This window comes from Streptopelia decaocto (genome assembly GCF_964273445.1).
Source record: "Streptopelia decaocto genome assembly, chromosome: 10".
NCBI classification, from domain to species: domain Eukaryota; kingdom Metazoa; phylum Chordata; class Aves; order Columbiformes; family Columbidae; genus Streptopelia; species Streptopelia decaocto.
Genome location: NC_138665.1, coordinates 19,172,361 through 19,192,566, shown reverse-complemented (window position 1 = coordinate 19,192,566; position 20,206 = coordinate 19,172,361). Strand labels below are relative to the sequence as shown.

Genomic DNA, 20,206 nt, shown 5'->3' with positions numbered 1-20,206 from the left:
ATAAAGCAGGAGATGGACAAAACTAGTGGCTGTAGCAGTTATATAATAATATGCCATTATCCCATGGTATAAAGGTGGGACGGTGACATTCTGCCAGGACTTAGCAATGTACACAGAGCACTGGGGGCTGAAGCCTATTGCTGCAGGAGGGCCCTTGCCTTTGGAGTTTAGCTGATGCTAATGAGGGAGAGGGCTGTGGTTATAGTCCACAGGGCGCTGTCTTTTTCTGTTCTCTTTGAATTTTTAGGATAAAACAGTTTTGAACCATCCCCTGCAAACAACAAAATACTGGTACCAAAGCACTCTTTCCCCGCTCTGCTCTTCTCTTTCCTGGAGAGCATCAAAACCTTTGAGCTGCCTCTCTCTCTCAGCTGTTTCTGCTGGTAGAAGGAGGTGAGCAAGCTGAATGACAATTACTCCTACTATGTAGCTGACAGCTCAAAGCTTCTACATTACAGCTGAGCTCAGCCAGAATCTACACTTTAAATACTGATTACTCATCTCCTGCCAAGAGTCAGGTTTCCGTAGAGCCGTACAGCTCCCCTGGGAGGTTTCCAGCACCCGGGCTCTGCTGCCAGTGGCCAGATGCGTTGGCACAAGCACAGGCTGTGCCAGCGTGACCCTTCTGCCGCTTCCAAAGACAGCATGGGCCTGAATCAGGATTATCCACAGCAACGTGTTGGGGTGCATTGACCTGACAAATGCTTGTAATATTAAAATGCAAAAGGCTTAGACTGTGAGAACTCCAGGTTGGTGTAATTTGCTGCCTTATGACCTCTAGTCTTTGTTCTGTGTCATGCTGGATATCAGTTCAAAAGCTCTTAATGTCTCCTAAGGCCACTGAAGGTATCTTTTTGTCTTTTGTTTGGTGTGTTAGTTTTGTAGTTCATATGAATTCACTATTTGAAAACAAGAAGGTGTTTGCCTAGGACACTTATATGGCCAATTCTGCAGCCTCTATTGGGCTTGGTCTGGGAAGACTGAGTGTACTGAGTGAGAAGTCTCTTGTGGAAAACGACTCAAATTACAACAATAGGCCATTTTTGGAGTTGTAAGATGGGCTGTTTGGATATCTTCCCCAGTGACTTCACTGTCACTGCCTTCAGAGTGACAGACAGGATCTATGTTTGAAAGGAAACATCTTGCATTTTCAACTTGAATGTGACATGATTCCCCCATGATGGCTTTGATGGGATTTTCCTTTCCATCATTTAATATTCCATCAGGAAAGTCCTTCAAACCAATGTTACATTCAGCAGGCATTTTGAGAGAGGCTGGCAATCATGTATTCAGGTAGAATTACTGTCTAAAATGAAATTATCAAGAAACTATTAATGTCTTGGTCTTGAGTGTCCTAACTACTATGATGCAGCCCATGGACAGCCTCAGAGAAAGGAGACATCTGGATTTCTTGTGGTTTCATTTGTCATGACCTTGGCTGGGACTTGTGGACCATATATCATGCATAATTTGGTCAGCAAAAATGTGCTGACAACCTCTGTGAGGTTCTGCGTGTCCCCCCCGGTACTGGCAATGCACATGGCAGACATTTCCGTGGCTTTCTGCAAGCTTTGCGAATTGCTGCTAAGGGAAAACGCTGCCACTGAGCTGCCACCAGAGTCTGGCTGGTGGAACTCCCTGGGGCTGCCAGGATTCACCCAAGACCTCCTGGGGTGTGTATTGGGGTGAGGGAGCGTCGTTTTTACTGCTGTCAGGGAATTTGTTTTCAGCTGGGAATGATGTATTGATTGTGGTGGTTTGCTTGTAGTAAGGAGGGGATGGAGCCAGAAGCAGTCTACTGCAAAAGGTATTTTTCATTTGGATGACTGGTGTGTGTGTATTAGTGTTAATGTTTTCTTGTATCTGGATGCCTTCAGTGAATTCATTGAATAACTCATTATGAGCTGTGTTGTTTCCAGATACTTACAGAGGGCTTATTAGCAGAGAAAATGGCCTTTCCATTTGCAGCCTGCTTCCTGTTGGTCCCTTGAAGGATGCAAAGGCCTCTTTCTCCCAAATTTCAGCAGGAGCTTGTCTGAAACCAAAGTCATCTGCTGGGGTAGAGGGCATCTGCCAAGGGTGTGGGGCCACAGCACAAGTGCACTAAGGCAGCGCAGCCTCTGGGGTCTGGAGGAGTGACAGGTCTCGCCCAAGAGATACTGGTGCTGTGGAACACTGGGGGGGACCCTCACATGGGCTGCTTGCTGGAGGTGGCCTCGGAACACAGCTTCTGCTTCCACCCCCTCCTCCTTCCCACACTGAACAATTGTCCCTGCTCCTCCCTGGGGTTTCCAGGGCTTTAGGCTGTAGAAAGGTCCAGCTCTCTGTCTTCAAGGTCTGAACAGCCCCTGCACACGTGTACAAGGCTTGAAGTGGTGAAGCTGTGCTATGGAGGTGTCCTCCACCCTTCCCTCCCCAGCAGCTGAGCTGACTTTGGCTCACTAGCATTGGTATTTAAAAGACTTTCAGATGTGTGTGGTCCCTGTAAAAATAAATCTCCAGAGGAAACAAATGTTATATGGTGAAAGTCTGCCAAGTCCCCATTGCTTATTAGCTCATAGTGTTATGTAGGAGAGACTTAACTCTATAGAATAACTCTTCGATGAACGGTTCTTCTGAAAATTCAGGTTTAAAGCCTGTTGCTCTGTAGGGTCAAGACTGAGCCATTGGTTTTATGGGCTTTGAGTTCTGAGCACCTTGACACACTTTGCAGAGCTCTGAAATAGTAGTTTGTCATTTCAGAGGGTTTTGGCAGGTAAGTTCACATCAAGCAAAGCTCTGAAAGCAGTGATTTGGGATAATATTTTCAAAGCAGTCCAGAAGAACAGGGGTTAAAATAAGAACTATAACTAAGCATATGCATCTAAACAGACTGACTTGAAAATGTTGATCCAAGAGTTCCTTCAAAAGCAGTGATCACTTGTTTTAAGTTTTTCCAGAATTCACATCTGTGGTGCAGCCAAACCTTGGCTACTTACTACCCCGACTTACATCCTGGTGAGAGAATATGCTGTGCTATCAGATGTAATTTTTTATACAAGTTGGGATGATGTATAACAAAGCAACCGGGCATTGACATGGAAAGTACTTAAGATGGCAACTCTAATGATGCTGCAAACTGGATTTTCTAGGTCTATGTGAAGCAGTTAGCACAAAGTAGTCACAAGATCCCTTTAACCTGAAGTCTAACCCTTTCCAGGGTATCACAGTTGCTCGGCAATGTCAACAAACATGTATTCATACAGATTTAGTTACACAGGCAAAAGTCTAAATGTTAACTTCCTGGAGGAAAGATGATTCACCTGATTTAAAGCAGATAATTTAATCTGAAGAGCTAAATTTATCTTTTCTTGATGAAATTGATGGGAAGAGTTTTCTTTCCAATTCTCAATCACTCATGTTGCCTAAAATGCTTTAGATTACGGTGTCTCGGGGGGTGAGTCTCTTCTGATGTCAATAGGTTGTGACTAGCTTTAACTCCTTAAGGCCAGTGAAGTTCTTGTGCCTGAGCCACAGAAGTGAAGTCAGGATCAGGCCCTCACATTCAGCAGGAAAGAGCTCTTCATTTCTGTGCCTTATTGCACAGCCCAGCCAGTGTCTGCGGTAGAAGGTGATCCTGTTCGCATTTGAAGAGAAGCAAATATGGTGCAATTCCCTGGAGAACGTGTGAAATCAATCTGGCTCCAGTGCTTTTCACGTCTGTGCTCTGGCTGCTGAGATCCTTGTCTTGTGGCAGGATTTAAGGATGACAACTGTACTAAGGGTGATTTGGGCACCTTTTAGGAATAGCTTGAGGTTTTACCCAAGATGAACATTACCATCACTGGCTATAGAAACCTTATCCTTCAGTCAGGAACAAATACCAGGTTTCTTGCTGGAGTAATTCTGCTTTTAAAAGGAAGTGTCCATGCTCCAAAAAGCTGCTCGCAGTGTCCTGAGCAGATGCGTTAATATAGACACGCATGTCTTCTCACCAGCAGGTATGGTCTCAGATGTGGAAAGAAGTCAAGAGCCACCTGTTTATGCTGTTTGAGACCCCTTGCCATCCTCAGAACTCCATACAAGTCAAACCTGGGAGATGAATAAGTTATTGTACAATTCCAGTGACTGCATGGGTTTACATCATCCTGCCAGGTTACCCTGGGGTAGTGTCCAGGTCCTTTGACATCATCCCAAACAGTCTGCCTCTTCTCTATCAAAGCTCTGTGCTCCACTAAAGACTCAACTTGGTTTCTTTTTCTCTTTCTTGCTGTTACTGTACTTAGCAGATGCATAATTCTTTGTATCTTTGGTGCATTTGTAAGTATGAATAAATTTACAGCAGTATTGTGGTATGGGGAAGAATTGTTAATCCTGGACAGATTAAGCACAGGGTGGTGAATGGCCAGGTATTACTGAATTTGGAATGGGATCTAATGGGAAGGAGAAGAAGTCCTACCTACCTTTTGCATCTGCATCCAGAGACCTGCCCTCGATTGCTAATTGCCAAGGAGGGAGAGCAGATCTGTGGTCTCATCTGTAGTGATCGTGCCAAGCACATAAGGGACCAGCCAGCAGTTTTAGTGGAGGATGCACAGGAGCCTTTGAGTAAAAGGACAGTTTCAGTGAATAAGAAACTTTACAAATGTCATGTGTGAAAGTTGCTGGCAAACAAAGACAAGCTCTCAGTGGGTTTGTGTCAGTGCTGCCTGTACAAGGCAGACAAAGCTGGAATAAATACTAACTTTTTCTGTGTAAATGTGATACTGCGGTGGTGTGCCAAAATGACCAAATCTGATGTTTTCATTAAAAACAGACAGTGTTGTTAGGAAAGATTTCCTTCTACAGATGGAAAGACCCTCCCGCTTCCAAATCTTGTTCTTTTCTAAAAGGAAGTTGGGACCAGCACCAGTGGGGTTAGGAGCAGGGTTAGTGGTGCTCTCTTCTAACTGCAGGATGGGTATCTCCAGCCACAGAGCAGGTGAAAGTTTTTGCTGTCAAAATGAAAGACCTCAGTCCGATTCTGTAATAGCTGAGTCCTCATGCAGTGGAATCAGGAAATAAACTTCTAGTTTGGGATATGAGCCAGCTTGGATCTGTTGGGTTAAGCTTGCGTTGCATGACTCCATCCTGAACCCCTTGGGGATTTGAATGAACTGGGATTCAGAGCTCTGGCTTTGGCTTGTGTCCAGTGTTAATGCAGAAAAACTATTCAGGGGTACTGCATGCAGAACCACCAAGTGAATTCTCCCTTCCTGCTTGCCAGTGTAAACCATGAATGCTGTGTAAAACCAGTACAGGAGCAGGGCTGTGCCCAGTTCCACTGCTCAGCTTTTTTCTTAGTTGCTTTCCTATTGCACAGCATTGTAGCTCGCTGCAGGACTGCAGCCATGACCTCCCTGTGCTGGTAATCCTATAATATTGGTGCATCAGTCAGATTATGCCTTTTTTTTTAAATTGGGGACAGACGCATTCTCAGTGGAGCTAGAACCAAGGGGAAATTTGCATCCTTCAGAGCATCACGTCAAAATTTGCCCCTTTAAACTTTTTCTTTACCTATCTGTTAACATATCCAGAGCTGGAATGACACACTTCTTTTTTTTCCTTCTCAAATACAGAGAAGACTACAAGCAGATGCCTGATAACGAGAGTAAAAACCACTGCGGCAAAGTTACCGTGGAGGGATCGAACAAGGCACTAGGACCTAGGAGGCGTCTCATCCACCCTGGCAGGAATTTCTTGCTTGGAGCTCAGACAACAAAGGCAGAGTGAGCCTGGTTTTCTTTCTCTCAGCATCTCCACCCTGCGCGCTGAAAACCGGTGAGTAGAGCTTTTTTGAGTGACTTGCATGCAGAAAAGTAACAGATGTCAGATAGAAAGGAGGAATCTTTCTCTTAGTACCTTACAGCATCTGCAGTTCATTTTAAAATCAAAACCCTCTGCATCCTCTGATTCACTCCCGAAGTTGCGGGGATGTTTCATTGTTCACTGCATGATACCAGACTGAATACACCCCAACTGGCACCGTGGGGAAAATGTTCACAACTTGGGGTGTTCGTGTGCACATTGCCTGCATTGTCACCTGCTTTATTGCAGACTGGGGACGATGATTTTTCTTGGCACAGGTCACGTTGACATTGTAAAACACAGGCAAGGAGCTTCGTTCTGGCAAATGTAAGGAGTGTGGGGGGGAGATAGCAACAGCTTTTCCTAGATTTATACCTGACTGCCAAGTGCTGGTGTAAATCCCCTCTCTGCCCTGTTTTACCGTGCAAGCAAGGTAACATGAGTTGCATGTTCCTGGTTGTGCCGGGTGAGAGGAAGGGATTTTCTGTTGCAGGCTTGGGGGTTCCTCCTCCTTTTGTGTTAGGGTTTGGTGCGGGAGCAAGGTTATTCTTGAGCATAAACTAGACACACGCAGAGATTCCTGCTTGCTGGGTGTCAGCTCCAGCCTCAGCTTTTCTGTGCTAGTCCCTGGCGCTGGGAGCCCCCCGTGCTCAGAACAATGAGAGGTGAGGAGCAGGGGCGGCGTGTCCCTTGGGCAGGGGCACTTCCAGCAATTAAATCACTTAAGGCTGGAAACGGGGTGGAAATAGCCCCTTTATTTTCTCTTCCTCATTAAACGGCAGCAGAAATGCAATTCAGAGGAGACTCGGGCTGAAAAGAGCTTATCGGAGCCTCGTTTCAATGACAGATTTTTTTTCTTTGCAGTCATTTCTTCTTAGAGATGGAGGCTGGTCCTGGGAATTGATTGATGGGCTAGGAGGGGGCTGCGGATAGGGGGAAGGGTGGGCTGGATCTCATTGCTAACCCTTATTGAACAGGCTGTCACAAAGAAACTGCTTATTCCCCTGTGACCATTCTTTCATAAATGCCAGTTTATTCTAATGTTAAACATTCAGATGCTCTGGTTGCTTCCGTGATTCGACAGATTGAAGGGCTGACTTACTGGGATCTCCTTGTTTTCTGTTACCAAAGGAAACCTCACAAGGCTCAGAGGTTTAATTCATTGCCAACTGGTGTTTGGATGAGTTTTTGGGGGCTGAGTTGTGATTGCAATGTATTCCTTTGGCCTCAAATCCCAATTTACTGCACTTTGAAAACTCCCAGGTGCAGGAGCAGACAGCTCTCTAGAAACACGTTCCCTGCCCCCAGTGGTTGGATCCTTTTCAAAATGCGAGGACCCCTCCTACCCTCAGTCCCCCAAATCGATAGAAATGTGGGTCAGAGGAGGGGGAGCTTCCCAAATACATCTGTCCTGCTCCACATACAGCTCTCGTATTAGTGTCATTTTTCTCTCTGGGTTGTAGCTCTGCTTGGCTCTAACCTGCTCTAACCTGCACTCCTTCTCTCCCCATCTCCCTCCTGCTCAGCTTCAGATCTTTAGGGTTCACCAAACTATGGAACTTGATTTTGGACACTTTGACGAAAGAGACAAGGCGTCCAGAAACATGCGAGGCTCACGTATGAACGGGCTGCCCAGCCCCACTCACAGTGCTCACTGTAGCTTCTACAGAACCAGGACCTTACAGGCACTGAGTAATGAAAAGAAAGCCAAGAAGGTGCGTTTCTATCGCAACGGGGACCGCTACTTCAAGGGGATTGTATACGCCGTGTCCTCTGACCGCTTCCGAAGTTTTGATGCTCTCCTGGCTGACCTGACCCGATCCCTGTCTGACAACATTAATCTGCCTCAGGGAGTCCGTTACATTTACACCATCGATGGGTCGCGGAAGATTGGGAGCATGGATGAGCTGGAGGAAGGTAATTAGCATCGCTGTCTGGTGCAGTGAGGAGGCGGGGTGGGAGGGGGCTGCACCACTCGGCTCTGCCGTTAAGGTCACGTTTCCCCGGGCGGTATTTCTGCCCCTCTGTGCTGAACCTCCCTGTTCGCCTTCCCCACCAGAGCGGCGCGGGAGAGGGTGGCAGCGCAGGGGCTGACACCCCGGGCTGTCTCCAGCGCGCTCACTCGGGTGCAGATGTGGAGCCAGAGGGGTGTGTCCTACCCTTGGCTCGACATGGCTGTGTCCATCGCTCGGGGGGTTGTCTGGGGGTGTCCCCACGTTTGTCCGGGCTGGGAGGGTTCCCCGGTGGGTGCAGGGGGTGGCTGAGGATGGATATGGGTTTCCCGCTGGGGTGGATTGGTATGAATGGAAAAGTGAGGCGTGCCGGGGGGCTCATGCAGTGTGTGTGTGATAGGGGTGGGAGAGCTTTACGCATTCTGTAAATGGGGGTGTTTTGATGGGTGCATAGGGGTGTTTTGATGGGTGCACAGGGGTGTGGTCGGGACCGTGCAGGGACTCTGTGTGTGTGTGGAGTGGGGTGTTGGGGTGCAAGCGGTGTGGGTATGGGGGGGGCAGGGTGTTAGGGGTTCTTACTGTGGGGAGTGCGTGGAGGGGTGTGTTGGGAGTTCACAGCGTGTTTAGACGGGGCGGTTAACGAATGCCGTGTGTGTGTGGAGAAGGGTGTTTTGGGTGGGTTGCCCTTGGTGAAATTTAGGGTTTTATTCCTTTCCGGGGGAAGGTGTGACAAGGTGGTGGGATTCCTTGAGGGGGTTCATGCACAGGGTATGTGCTGGGATTTGTGCTCAGGGGTGTGTGGAGGAGTATTGGGCTGTGTGTGCAAAGGGGGGTTCTTACATAGCGATGTGTGTGGAGGGGGCGTTGGGAGTTCACATGCTGTGTCTGAATATGGTTCATGCAGGGTCTGTATGGAAGGGTGGTGGATTGAGGTGTTCACATGGGCTGTGTGTGTAAGGGGGTGTATTTAGGGAGTGTTTCTGCAGGAGCTGTGTGCTGGGGCGCGTTGCTGCGGTAGGTCTGTGGGGCAGTGTGGGAAGGCAGCTCTGAGTTGATCCCTGTGGCCAGGGGGTGTTGATGTGCCTGTTCCGCTGGGCAGCACTGGGACTGTGGGATGAAGGACGAGTCAAAAATCAGCCGTGTGCCCGAAGGGGTGACCTGGGGCAGGCTTGCTCTGCGGGGCTGAGCTGCCCCGGGGTGCTGCCTTTCTCAGGGAGTGTCAGCAGGACCCCAGCATGAAACTGCTGCACGGCCAGTCCTGCCTCCTTGCCCATGGCAACCTCTGCTGGGGGTGCAGGCACAGTGCGCTGCACAGAGGACGCCCACAGCCACCCCGCTGTTCTCTGCCCTGAGCAATCCAGATATTCCATTCTTTGTTTGGACTGGTATATCCCAATTACTCACTTGCAGGAGGGGAGTTGCTCTTCCCCGTTCCTTGATGTTTTCCTGCAGGCAGATGCCCTGGCTGGTTTGGTGACTACAGAAAAATCCACAAGGCTTCTGCCTTTAATAAAAGACAATGGGTGTGAGTGTGTGAGCCACTGAACTGCAGGGGCAGCCTCAGCAGCGAGTCATTGTGTGACCTTGACTAAAGCATCTCTCCCTAGAATTCCTTATCTGTCAAGTGGGCTGCTCATCGCCCCAAAATACTTTGTGGGGACAAGCACCCAGAATAAATACTGGTTTCCACAGAGGAGTTTTACGGGGAGGAAATTGCTGCCTTTCAGAGAGATGATGCAGTCCTGGTGGAGTTATTCTCAGCCCAGTTTCAGCTGTCAAATGGAGGTGTGGCCTCCCTTAATTTTAGAGATTCTGCCATGTTTCATTCTGATCTCTTAATATGGCCACAGCCTATGTCTAAGGGCAGCGCTCAGTCCTGCGTGGCCCAGGTTTTATGGAAATCTTCAGGAATAACTCCACAGGAGAAAATGCAGTTCTTTATCACAGTCTTTTGCTGCTTTTTGTTAGTGAAGTTAAGAAACCTTTAGTAGTTATACCTGCTGAACACTGGATTTTGCTGCAGGTAAGAAAGTACCTAGTTCTTGAAAATCTTTTTTACTGGTGAAGGTCCAGGCAAGAGATGCTGGCATTGGGGTGCTGGCTTTGTTCTGCCAAAATGGGATCTGGAAACAGCACTGAAGAAGTGGCACTGAAACAAAGCCAGGATTTTCTGTGTGGCTGTGTCCTCAGCACGGCATCAGTGAGGAAAATACCATCTGAGCAGAGGGAAAACTAAGACAACCAGTATTTGAAAATGCAGAAGTAGATATGCGTGCTGTCACCGACAGTTTCATGGTAACAGTACTCCCGTCTTTTTACGGATGACCTATGCACCTGTTGTATAAAAAGCAATAGGTGTCACTTTTGATTTATAATACCATGGTTGTAACCAACCTTGTGGTAAACTATGCTGTTAGCTTGGGTGTTGGTGTAACTGTGTACCAGGTACACGCATGGACAAACAGAACTTCAGAGTAGTTGGTCTGTGACATACAAGAACAGTATGTACACAAGCAGTATATGTTAGCCATATAGATTAGCTTTCTGGTGGGAGACCGAGGGTGACTAAACCAGTTCTAGTTGCTATAACATGACTAATTTATTACTGTAATTTCCAACAAACAAGTAGAACCTAGGAAAAGTCATCAGAGAGGCTCATCTCAGTAGTTTGATTGCAAAAGCTGTTGAATTACTGATAATGTTTCACATCATGTTCCAAGTACCTGCTTAATCCTGTATGATTTAAAAACGTGTGGTGTAGTCTGAATGTATTTCTGGAGGGGAAAGAATGATATTGCACAAAACCAACATCCTTGAGGCAGTCATTTCAAGTGAAAAAACCCCACTTGGTGTGCTGCTAATTAAAGGGGAAATAACCTTCTTGGTCTCCAGACCCAGCCTTGGTAATCTTTTCTTCCCTGGCATTCAGGGTTGTTCTCAGAAGGTTCTGGCAGCATCTCCCACTTGTGTACTCTCTTGGCTGAGTCAGGAGTGGATACTGGGCCCAACTGCTACTTTCTATCATGGTTGCTTTAGTCAATAAGTGAATCTTTTGGAAAAGAGCACCAGGTGATATTTATTCCCCTTCATATTATAATTGGTTCTAGTGACCAAGGCTTTGGGAAGGCAATAGATGAAGCTGCCTTTACATAGATTCTTGGTGAGCCACTGTCGTAACAGTTAACTCTATGCTTTGTGCTGTGAGAACTTGATTATGAAAGATACTAAAAAAAATAATGTGGCATCTTTTTCCAGCATTGCTCAAGCTGATAGAGTAACTCACGTTGTCATCCAAGTTTCTACTGAAATCTAGTTACCTTTGACATCTGGGCAGGGTGGCTTGTTCCTTGGTGCGTTTTGAGCCTCTGTGCTCCTGCAGACTCGTGATGAGATGCCGAAGTCTCCGTGCCTCAGCTCTGATTGCTCTTTTTCTCTGAATGGAGGGCTGGATGAAGGTGGAAACCGATGTTATGCATTGACTTCAACAGCAAAGAGGGCTTAAGAAATGCTGTTCTTGGCCATATGTTCCACACTCAGGTTGCAAGTTGCTGCATCCATTGTCCCAGAAATGAGCCATTTGTGGGATGAAAATTTGAGGGGTTTTTTGGCCACTCTGTAATTTTCCTGCTCCCCCATGTGGCCCCACTACTATTTCTCGATGTAATGAAAGGGACAGTGAGGTGTGACTTGAGAGTGATGGAAAGGCTCAGGGCAGCAGGTTAACGCCAGTACTGGTGGAGATGGTGATTTCTTTCCTGGGGAGGGACTGACACTTCCCCAGAAGCCAAATACCTCACTTGTACAGATTAGACATTTGTCACCATGTATTTACAGGTGCTGGCTAAATGGGGCATCCTACTGTGCCAAGGCACTATTTAAATGTGTAAAAAGAGAGAGCTCCTGGTCTGAACATGTGAAGGTGGAAGGTGATACTATTACTGAGGAGGAACTGAGATGCAGAAAAGCAGTCTGACTTGTTTGCCCAAAGTCCATCGACAAGACAAAGATGGAAGCTGGAGCCCTGAGCTTTCTTGTTCAAGTGCCTTCATTCCCTTGCTGAGCCTTTTTCAGGGTCTGGTCAGTGGTTTAGAGGTACATGCATCTTCCAGGCTTTTTTATAGAAGTGGACTTCGGACACGCTTCTGGTCAGCAGCTGATTTCATGTGAATTAAGTGTCCTTTACTGTGTATAGTCAGGGTCAAAAATACACGTGGAAATAAACCCAACAAATACAACTATAACATGGATTGGACACAGATGCAAACACAGATTAAAACTAGAACTTGAGAGACTCAACATTGAGCTGAAGCTGTGGAGCTCCTCCCGGTCCCGGTGTGCTCAGGCTGTTGGGCAGGGCACAGCCCTCCTTGCTTCGTGTTCGGAGGGCTCAGCCCAGGTGGATTTATGCCCTTGGCCTGTGCTGGGCTACTTGTCTGAAATTTGTTCTTGCCTCAGATTAAGCAGTAGAAAAAGCTGAATAGGATTTTGTTTTGCTCGGTGGGGTTTCATGCAAATACTCTTGGGCTGTGTGAGATATTCCAGAAAGTGTTTCCAAGCTTTTTTAATCCTATCATGCCCTGGGGAATCTTTTCCAAAATCTTGTCCAGGATTGTTTCAAGTAATCACAGGAGGAGCCCCACCCTGGGGCTGTGCGGAGCCTGGTGTGTGCTGGGACCGAGGGCTTTGGAGGAAATGTATTGAAATCTCCACCCAATGTGTGCGTGTTCCAGTTTGCATGGAAAATAGAAATTCATGTAGTCCAACAGTGATGTCTCAGTAATCTGTGGCATTGTTTCCTATGACTGTTGTCCTGGCAGCTTGGCTAATTACCTCCTATATAACCGAACATATCCCTGTGGTTGTGTTTTATTTGCACGTCCTGGCCATCACACTAGAGCTGGTGCGGTCCCATCAGTTCTTTACAGGCATTGTGTGATTTTGAAGGCGATTTGGTAATCCTGCGTTTCTTCTACTTTTTCAGCAGGAGGTTCTTCTCTCTTATGGGAGAGCTCCCTGTGGAACAGCCAAAGGAAAGAAACTCTCCCAGAGTTCATTTTGCCATGGTGGAGTAGGTCTTGAGGCGGCAGAAGCCCTTTTAATGCATAAAGTATCAGGAAGTCCATGCATTTGAAACTAAAGGCCTACACCAAATGTAATGAACTCTGCAAGGTGTTAAGTCCACTTAATTCCGATTGAAGTCATAGTAAATCCCATGAAACATGAAAGCTGGGCGCAGCAGCAGAGTCTCAACTTCTCAACAGCACAGCTAACAACCAAAATAATTGACTGGAGCCCACAGAGGCTGGTTTTGGAACAACTCTGAGCAGTTACACTTTCAAAATGGTCTCAATTCAGCTTTTCTGATTTTACTCGCAAGACTTCTGCCTCCAGTTCATTATACTTGCAAACTTGCTGGTGCACGCTGAGAAAGGATAACTTTTCTGAAAGCACAGCCTGTCATTTTTAGTGCTGTCACAAGGAGCTGCTGTAAGAGGGTTGAAGGATTAGCACTCATTTTGAGCTTAGAGTTTCTCTAAGAAGCCTTCTCTGAGGCAAACCTTATCTTTGCTGAGATCATCCCTTCTTTAGGAGCCGAATAATCACCTTGTGCTTCTATCAAATTGGTAGCATAGTAATGTGGAATGCACTTGGAGCCAGAGTAATTCAGTGTGACGCAAACCATGGCTTCAAATGGCAAATATGCTGATTGTGACTTAAGGTCAAAGGTCTGCAGTCAGTCCATCTCTTGCTAAGGGCAGGATAGAAGGAATAAATCAATGCCCTTGCTGGTTTGGTGGCACGATAGAAATTTCGCCAGCTCAGGAGCACGCTGGCACGATGCCAAGTGCGTATCATCCTGCAGGGTGTCAGCTTCTCAGTGCAGAAAGGGCGTCTTGCACCAGCCTGGCACTGCGCTGGACAAACACTGTCCTTAGCACCCTTGGTGACCTGCCCATCGTGTGCTGTTCAGCAGCAGATTGAATCTTGGCAGGACGATGCTTCTCGCTCTTACAAAAGCTTCCCACCCTCAGTGCATGAGTGTATCTCTTTGGGGCTCTTACTTGGGGTTTGGTTTGGAAGGAATGACATAACTGCTCATCATACCTTCTCCTGGCTTAGAGCTGGATTGCTGCACGTGTACACAGCTGCATGCTGTCTAAAGACGTGTTCCTGAAAATATTTGTGCGCAGATTTCTATGCTCAGGGCTGGGGAGCAATACACTTCTTGGAGCTGTTTCTTTTGCTTTTGACAAAAATCTCATGTCCACTTTTCCTCTCCTTGTGTTCTGCTGTGCACGTCTCTGCAGCCGTGCTGTGCCTGTCAGCTCATCCCTTTGGCTGGCACAGTTGCACACCTTGACGTCTCATTAGAGGCTGAGCATGGAGAGATGACACAGAGGAACCAAGAAATGGCTCCTGTTTCCGTGGCAGCACTATTCCTCACAAGATTTCTCTCTTTCATGATCTTCTGGCCACAGCACACGTTCAAAGCTGGAAAGTTCACAGGTCTTGCCCAATCCTGCTACCACCTCATGGTGAGGTTTAGGTAAAAACTCAGCTTGGGAAGAGAAATAGAGAGAATAGTAAAGAGAATAGAGTTCCTGGCTGGCAAATGGTGAAAGGGGCGTGCCTCACTGAGTGATAATTTTGCTATTATTTTAGGGCCATAAACTGAGTTTGGGAAGATATCAGTTGAAGCAGATTTTAAATTAAGTTAAAGCTTCAGGTTACATCTTTAGGTTGGGGAAGGAGGAAAGAAAAGCTCCTCTTCCCTGGAGCTGAGCTGCTATAACTGCAGATACGAAGCTGAGAAGAGCTGCTCTTCAGAACTGGTCTTCTGAAGTGTCACTCCAAGCAAATTTTTGTCCAGTTCTAGAATTCAGTAAAATATCTGCTAGGGTTTAGGTTAAAGGAAACAAAGTGAGAAAGGGCAGATTATGTTTTCCAGTTGTGACTGTGAGCATAATTTAAAAGGCCAGTGTACATACATGCACAGCTCCCTAATACCACATTTATGGAAGCAAAGCCTGGGAGTATTGCCCCTGTGCCACCGTTGCCTTCAGTGCGTGCTGCTGTAAATACACGAGACAGCCATGATGTGCAGGGAAGAATCCAAACCATTCAGCTGCAAGTAGTAGTACCCTACCAAACAGACCAAGAATCTTTTCTGCTTGCTTTAACCATGGAACTTATTAATGGACAATATGCTCCAGCCCTGGTGGAACTAAGAGTCAAGTACTCTACTGGACAGACCAATGTTCCCTTTTGCTTACTTTAAAACTTGGAACTTAGTAATGTAAAATATGCTCCAACACCTAGTGTTTATAGAACATGGTGTCAGTATATACTGTCTTTCATTGTGCCATCTATCCCAAAGTATTACAGAATCACAGAATCGACTGGGTTGGAAAAGACCTCAGAGATCATCGAGTCCAACCCTTGGTCCAACTCTAGTCCATTTATTAGATCATGGCACTAAGTGCCATGTCCAATCTCAGTTTAAAAACCTCCAGGCATCGATGGAGAGTCCACCACCTCCCTGGGCAGCCATTCCAATGCCTGACCACTCTCTCTGTAAAGAATTTCTTTCTAATATCCAGCCTAAATTTCCCCTGGCAGAGTTGAAGCCCGTGGCCCCTTGTCCTATTGCTGATGCCTGGGAGAAGAGCCCAATCCCCACCTGGCTAGAACTGCCCTTCAGGTAGTTCTAGAGAGTGCTGAGCTCACCTCTAAGCCTCCTCTTCTCCAGACTAAACAAGCCCAGCTCCCTCAGCCTCTCCCCATAGGGCTTATGTTCAAGTCCCTTCACCAGTCGTGTTGTTCTTCTCTGGACCCGCTCCAGCACTTCAATGTCTTTCCTGAACTGAGGGGCCCAGAACTGAACACAATACTCCAGGTGTGGCCTCACCAATGCAGAGCACAGGGGAAGGATCACTGCCCTTGTCCTGCTGACCACGCTATTTTTGACACAGGACAGGATACCATTGGCCTTATTGGTATTATGGTGGCTTGGGGCAGGGGCGAGAAGAGCATTCAAATCACTTATTCCTAGTATTGCACTTAAACATAGCAATCCCTTTTCTCAAAGGATAATGCTGCAGTTGCGTTGAGCCTCTGCCGCCCAGGGATTATGGGCTTGGGCGGGCTCAGGTCCTTAGTGGGACTAATTCCCTGTGAGCATCTCCAGCTCTCGGTGCTGCAGCTCACCGCTGTGGAACCGGAGCGGAGTGTGGCCCCCGGGCCAGGGCCTGCTTGGGGGAAGCAGATGAGTAAACCACAACTTATCACTTATTAATCAGAGAGATTTAAAGTGCTCAGTGCTTCTGGAAAACAATCAATATCTCCCATAGGATTTATTTATGATGTATGGTACTCTCTGGGGTATCTTTATGCTTCTATTGAGTTAGATTCAAGAAATGTAAGGAATTAAGGAGCCTCAGCTATGGCTACTACATGTTCAGTTTATTGAGGGGTTTTGCTTACAGCATACATGCCTCAAGTATAGATTTGTATTTGTTCAATCCAACAGAATGGGATTATCACATTAGTTTGGGGTACACTAGCTAATAAAATGCCCAGCTGACAGTGTTTGTCATGAACCTTGATAGCTCTCTTCTGCCTTTTGTATTTCTGTTCCATCTTCAGAAGGGAAAATGGAATATCTGCTTTCTCTTGAGAAATGATTTTGGCCATTTCATGCAGCTGAGGAGACAGAGAAGCTGCAGCTGGTGGTGCTCACAGTACACGTTGCTTTTTGGCAAACTGGCTACAAAGTCAGGGTTAAAAAAAAGTTGTCATCGTGCATCTTTCCTGTGGCTGCTTGTGACTTCACTTAGCAGTAGGAAGGACATAAATACCACACAGACCATTGTTTTAAGCCTATTAAAGCTTTATTTTTTTCCTTATTGTGTACCTTGTAGTGGCCTCACCATATGTTCTATGAAGGGATCGTCTCGGTGCCTCTATCAAAAATGCAAGTTAGTCAGCAGGACAACTATTTGAACTGAATGTTATATACCTGGACCATAAAATTCTGTGGAAATTAGCAGGCTGTTTGGAAATCCATATTTACACCTTTTCCAGTTGGACATCAAATCCTGACCTAGTGATCCTGTAGTGGAAAACCAGACTTGCATGGTGGGTCAGGCTTTCAAAGACCTCCAGGCCCTGGAGTCTGCAGTAGGGAACAGATCAGGAAAAGCAGCCAGCCTGTTTATGTGAAGAGGGTTTTTTTCTTATTCAGTGTAGTTAAGTCCAGATTTTTATTTCAAACCTATTGTAGTATTTGAAGCACTTCATTCTGTAAGAGCAGCTCAATAAAACACTGAAAGAAACTCCACAAGATCCTGCAGGTACCCATGTTATGACTTCAGTTCCTATTAAAATTTTATTTAATGGCGAGACAAAAGCGTCTTCCTCTAGCAACGACCGACTGCTTTCAGTGCATCCTCAAGTGCTCAACAGCCTGAGTCATTTCAGACTAGACAGCTACATTCCTTCAGGGATACTGTTTTAGTCTCATTCTAGTCATAATTCTTCTAGCATCCATCACATTTGCAGGCACAAAAGATGATCCTGCAAATCCTTTAAGGTGCTCTTAAGACCTTTGATAGATAGGATCCTGTAAATTACAGAGAAAGCTTGAAACTAACTTTGGATGGCATAGAGAAGGGCTTTTTTTATGGATTGCTAACAAGACTGTGTAACCCTTCTCTACCATGTCTAAATTTGGATTGAATATATTTTTGGTTGGTACCAGTCATATAAAAGCAAGCAGTGGTATTTGGTGTAGTGTTTTATCTCAGCTGCCACTAGGTCTGTCCCTTAATAAACCACTGACACTGTAACAAAGCGTATTTGTTATGCCTGCTAGATTTACCGAAGCTGCTTTTGCTAGAGACTGTTCAGTGCCTTATTTTCGTTATTTTTCAGGCCTGACACAAAAGGTACTCTGTGGAATAATGTCGATATCCTCTCACCAGGGCACGACAGACTGAGCAGTAGCTGGGGCTGGCAAATTTACAAAATAATTTAGCTGATAAAATTATTCAATTAACTTGGTGTTGAAGAGCTTTTAGGCAGCTTAGTTGCATGTTCAGGTACCTAAATACCTTTATAACTGTTAACCTTTTATACCCCTGATTCATGTTACTGAGTGGCAGTGTGTATATGCTGATGCAAGCTGTGGCTGACTTGCTTACTTTGGGGAAATATTAGTCATGTTTTAAATAAGCATAAATATACAATTAAAATAAGACAAAATGTTTTAATAAGAAGCTCTCATGGAAGTGCTAATGAAAAAAATGATCAATGATTTACATGATTAATGGTGGGAAATGTATAGTGTCTCTTTCAGCATTCTTACAGTAGTAACGGTAGAATTAGACTGATATTTGTTTCTTTCCAAAGGAGAGAGTTACGTCTGCTCATCTGACAACTTCTTCAAGAAGGTGGAATACACCAAGAACGTCAATCCCAACTGGTCTGTCAACGTGAAGACATCTGCCAACCAGAAAGCACCTCAGTCTCTGGCCAGCAGCAACAGCGCCCAGGCAAAGGAGAACAAAGATTTTGTGCGTCCCAAGCTGGTGACCATCATCCGCAGCGGCGTGAAGCCGCGCAAGGCGGTGCGTGTGCTCTTGAACAAGAAGACTGCCCATTCGTTTGAGCAAGTTCTCACCGACATCACTGAAGCTATAAAACTGGAGACGGGAGTGGTCAAAAAGCTCTATACCTTGGATGGGAAACAGGTAGGGGGTTTTACAGATGTTACATCTTTTTCTTTCTCTTATCTTGAGGCTTTGCTGACTCGGAACAATTTTTGAAGCCTAAAATTAACCTGAGATGATCACTGCCAGCTGTTCTCTTAGAAATCAGACTTCTTATGCCAGTGGTTAAGTTACTAAATTTTCACTGATATTAATATCAAGTATGTAGCCAACCGTCTGAGTGAAACAGATGCTCTGTCTTGCACGCCAGCGTGCAGTTGCGTGTCTTCCGGACTAGCTAAATAAATTACATGGGGAGTTCGGCTCGCAGCCACCAGTTGATTTGGCTCTGAAGTAATTGCAAAAACTCTTGAGCTTTGGATTCATTAAGTGAAAATGTGTTGCTTGACTTCCCTTGCTTGCAAAGAAAAAGTAATTGATACAAGCATGCTCATCTGTCTAGCTCAGTAATTAGGAAAAGCATGGAACCGTGTTGCATTTTCTTGACTAAGTGCATGAAGAAATAATACGCAGAAAGGGATTTGGGTCAAAAATATTTGGTTGGTCATCATAATGTGCTTCATGTCTACATTTTTTTGGAACTGAAGGCAACATCTGTCTCTTGTTAGCAGCTACACAGTAATAAGCCATTTCATGTTGCTGTATCTATGAAAACCCTGAAAGGAATGTGAAGGATAACTCTGGGGACTGGGAAGAGCTGGATTCTTCAAGGAACATTCTGAGCTTGATTTAACAGTCCTGTGTCTTCTGTAACTAACTGAGGGATGGTCTTATTTTTGTCACTACTTTTCTTGCTCCAGATTCTGGAGTGAGGCAATACAGCTCTTGAGTGGGGCTTGGATGCTGGCTATTCTAGGGACTGATGCTGTTGCTTTAAATTAACTTTATTTCCTATCTCTGGAGAAAATGATTCAAATACCAGCTCTTTAAGTACCATGCCAACCCTAGGCAATGCGTCCAACTAACGTGCAGACTTTACATATGAAAATGTTCACCCTTTCAGCCCCAAATACAGGCTCATAAAGTGTCCCACACCCTCCAGGTGCAGGGGCTGGGAGCTGAAGTAGCGTGTTACTCTAACCTATCTGATATTCTCGCTTTTTCTCTGTATCCTGCACATTAGCTAGTGGCTGCTTCTGGTTTCAGATATACAAACATCTCATCTGCTTGTCAAAGCTTTTCTTTCCACTTGTCTTAACCCAGCACTTTTTCTTCGTAAGAAGGATAGTTTATACACGAGTAGGTGACTTTCCAGATAGCATGCTGTAAATAAGCAGTGAAACAGGGGGTAATGTACTGGAAACCCTGAAAGTGGCTGAGGGAAGACGAAGGGGAGTCAAATGATCTGTCCTCACTGAGGAAATAATATATGGGCACAGGGCCACGTGTTTTCAATCACAGCACCTTTACAAAGGGCTTAATGGACGGCTCTGGTCTGAAAGCAGCTGTCTGCTCATGCTCATATACAGAGTCCTGTTGCTTTCACTGTTGTGAATGAGGATCTTAATCTGAACCTGGAAAACACCTCAGTTCGTTGAGAACAGGCAGCATTTTGGAGGCAAGATGGTGCTTTGGATGTTGTGCAGAAATAGGCATGCCCCGTGAGCTTCCACCGCTGACTGGAGAGCAAGACCAAATCAGCTGAAGTGAGCTTGTGGCAGGAAGGGGTTGTCGGCATTGGAACAGGCTGCCCAGGGC

General features: G+C 46.0%; 1 protein-coding gene across 4 annotated transcripts in view; it reads left to right on the top strand.

Moving 5' to 3' along the window:
* Positions 1–1,599: 1,599 nt before the first annotated feature.
* Positions 1,600–20,206, top strand: part of DCX (doublecortin) — a 69,234-nt gene continuing 50,627 nt past the window's right edge. For 2 of the 4 annotated variants that reach the window (XM_082061820.1, XM_082061818.1), the window contains exons 1-4: positions 5,339–5,386; positions 5,598–5,799; positions 7,353–7,743; positions 18,189–18,529. In XM_082061820.1, coding sequence (XP_081917946.1) covers positions 7,380–7,743; positions 18,189–18,529 — 705 coding nt within the window. In that variant the 5' untranslated portion in view covers positions 5,339–5,386; positions 5,598–5,799; positions 7,353–7,379. Of the gene's footprint in view, positions 1,674–5,338; positions 5,387–5,597; positions 5,800–7,352; positions 7,744–18,188; positions 18,530–20,206 lie in introns of those variants that run through there. The other 2 variants (XM_082061821.1, XM_082061819.1) reach the window with 2 other exon arrangements.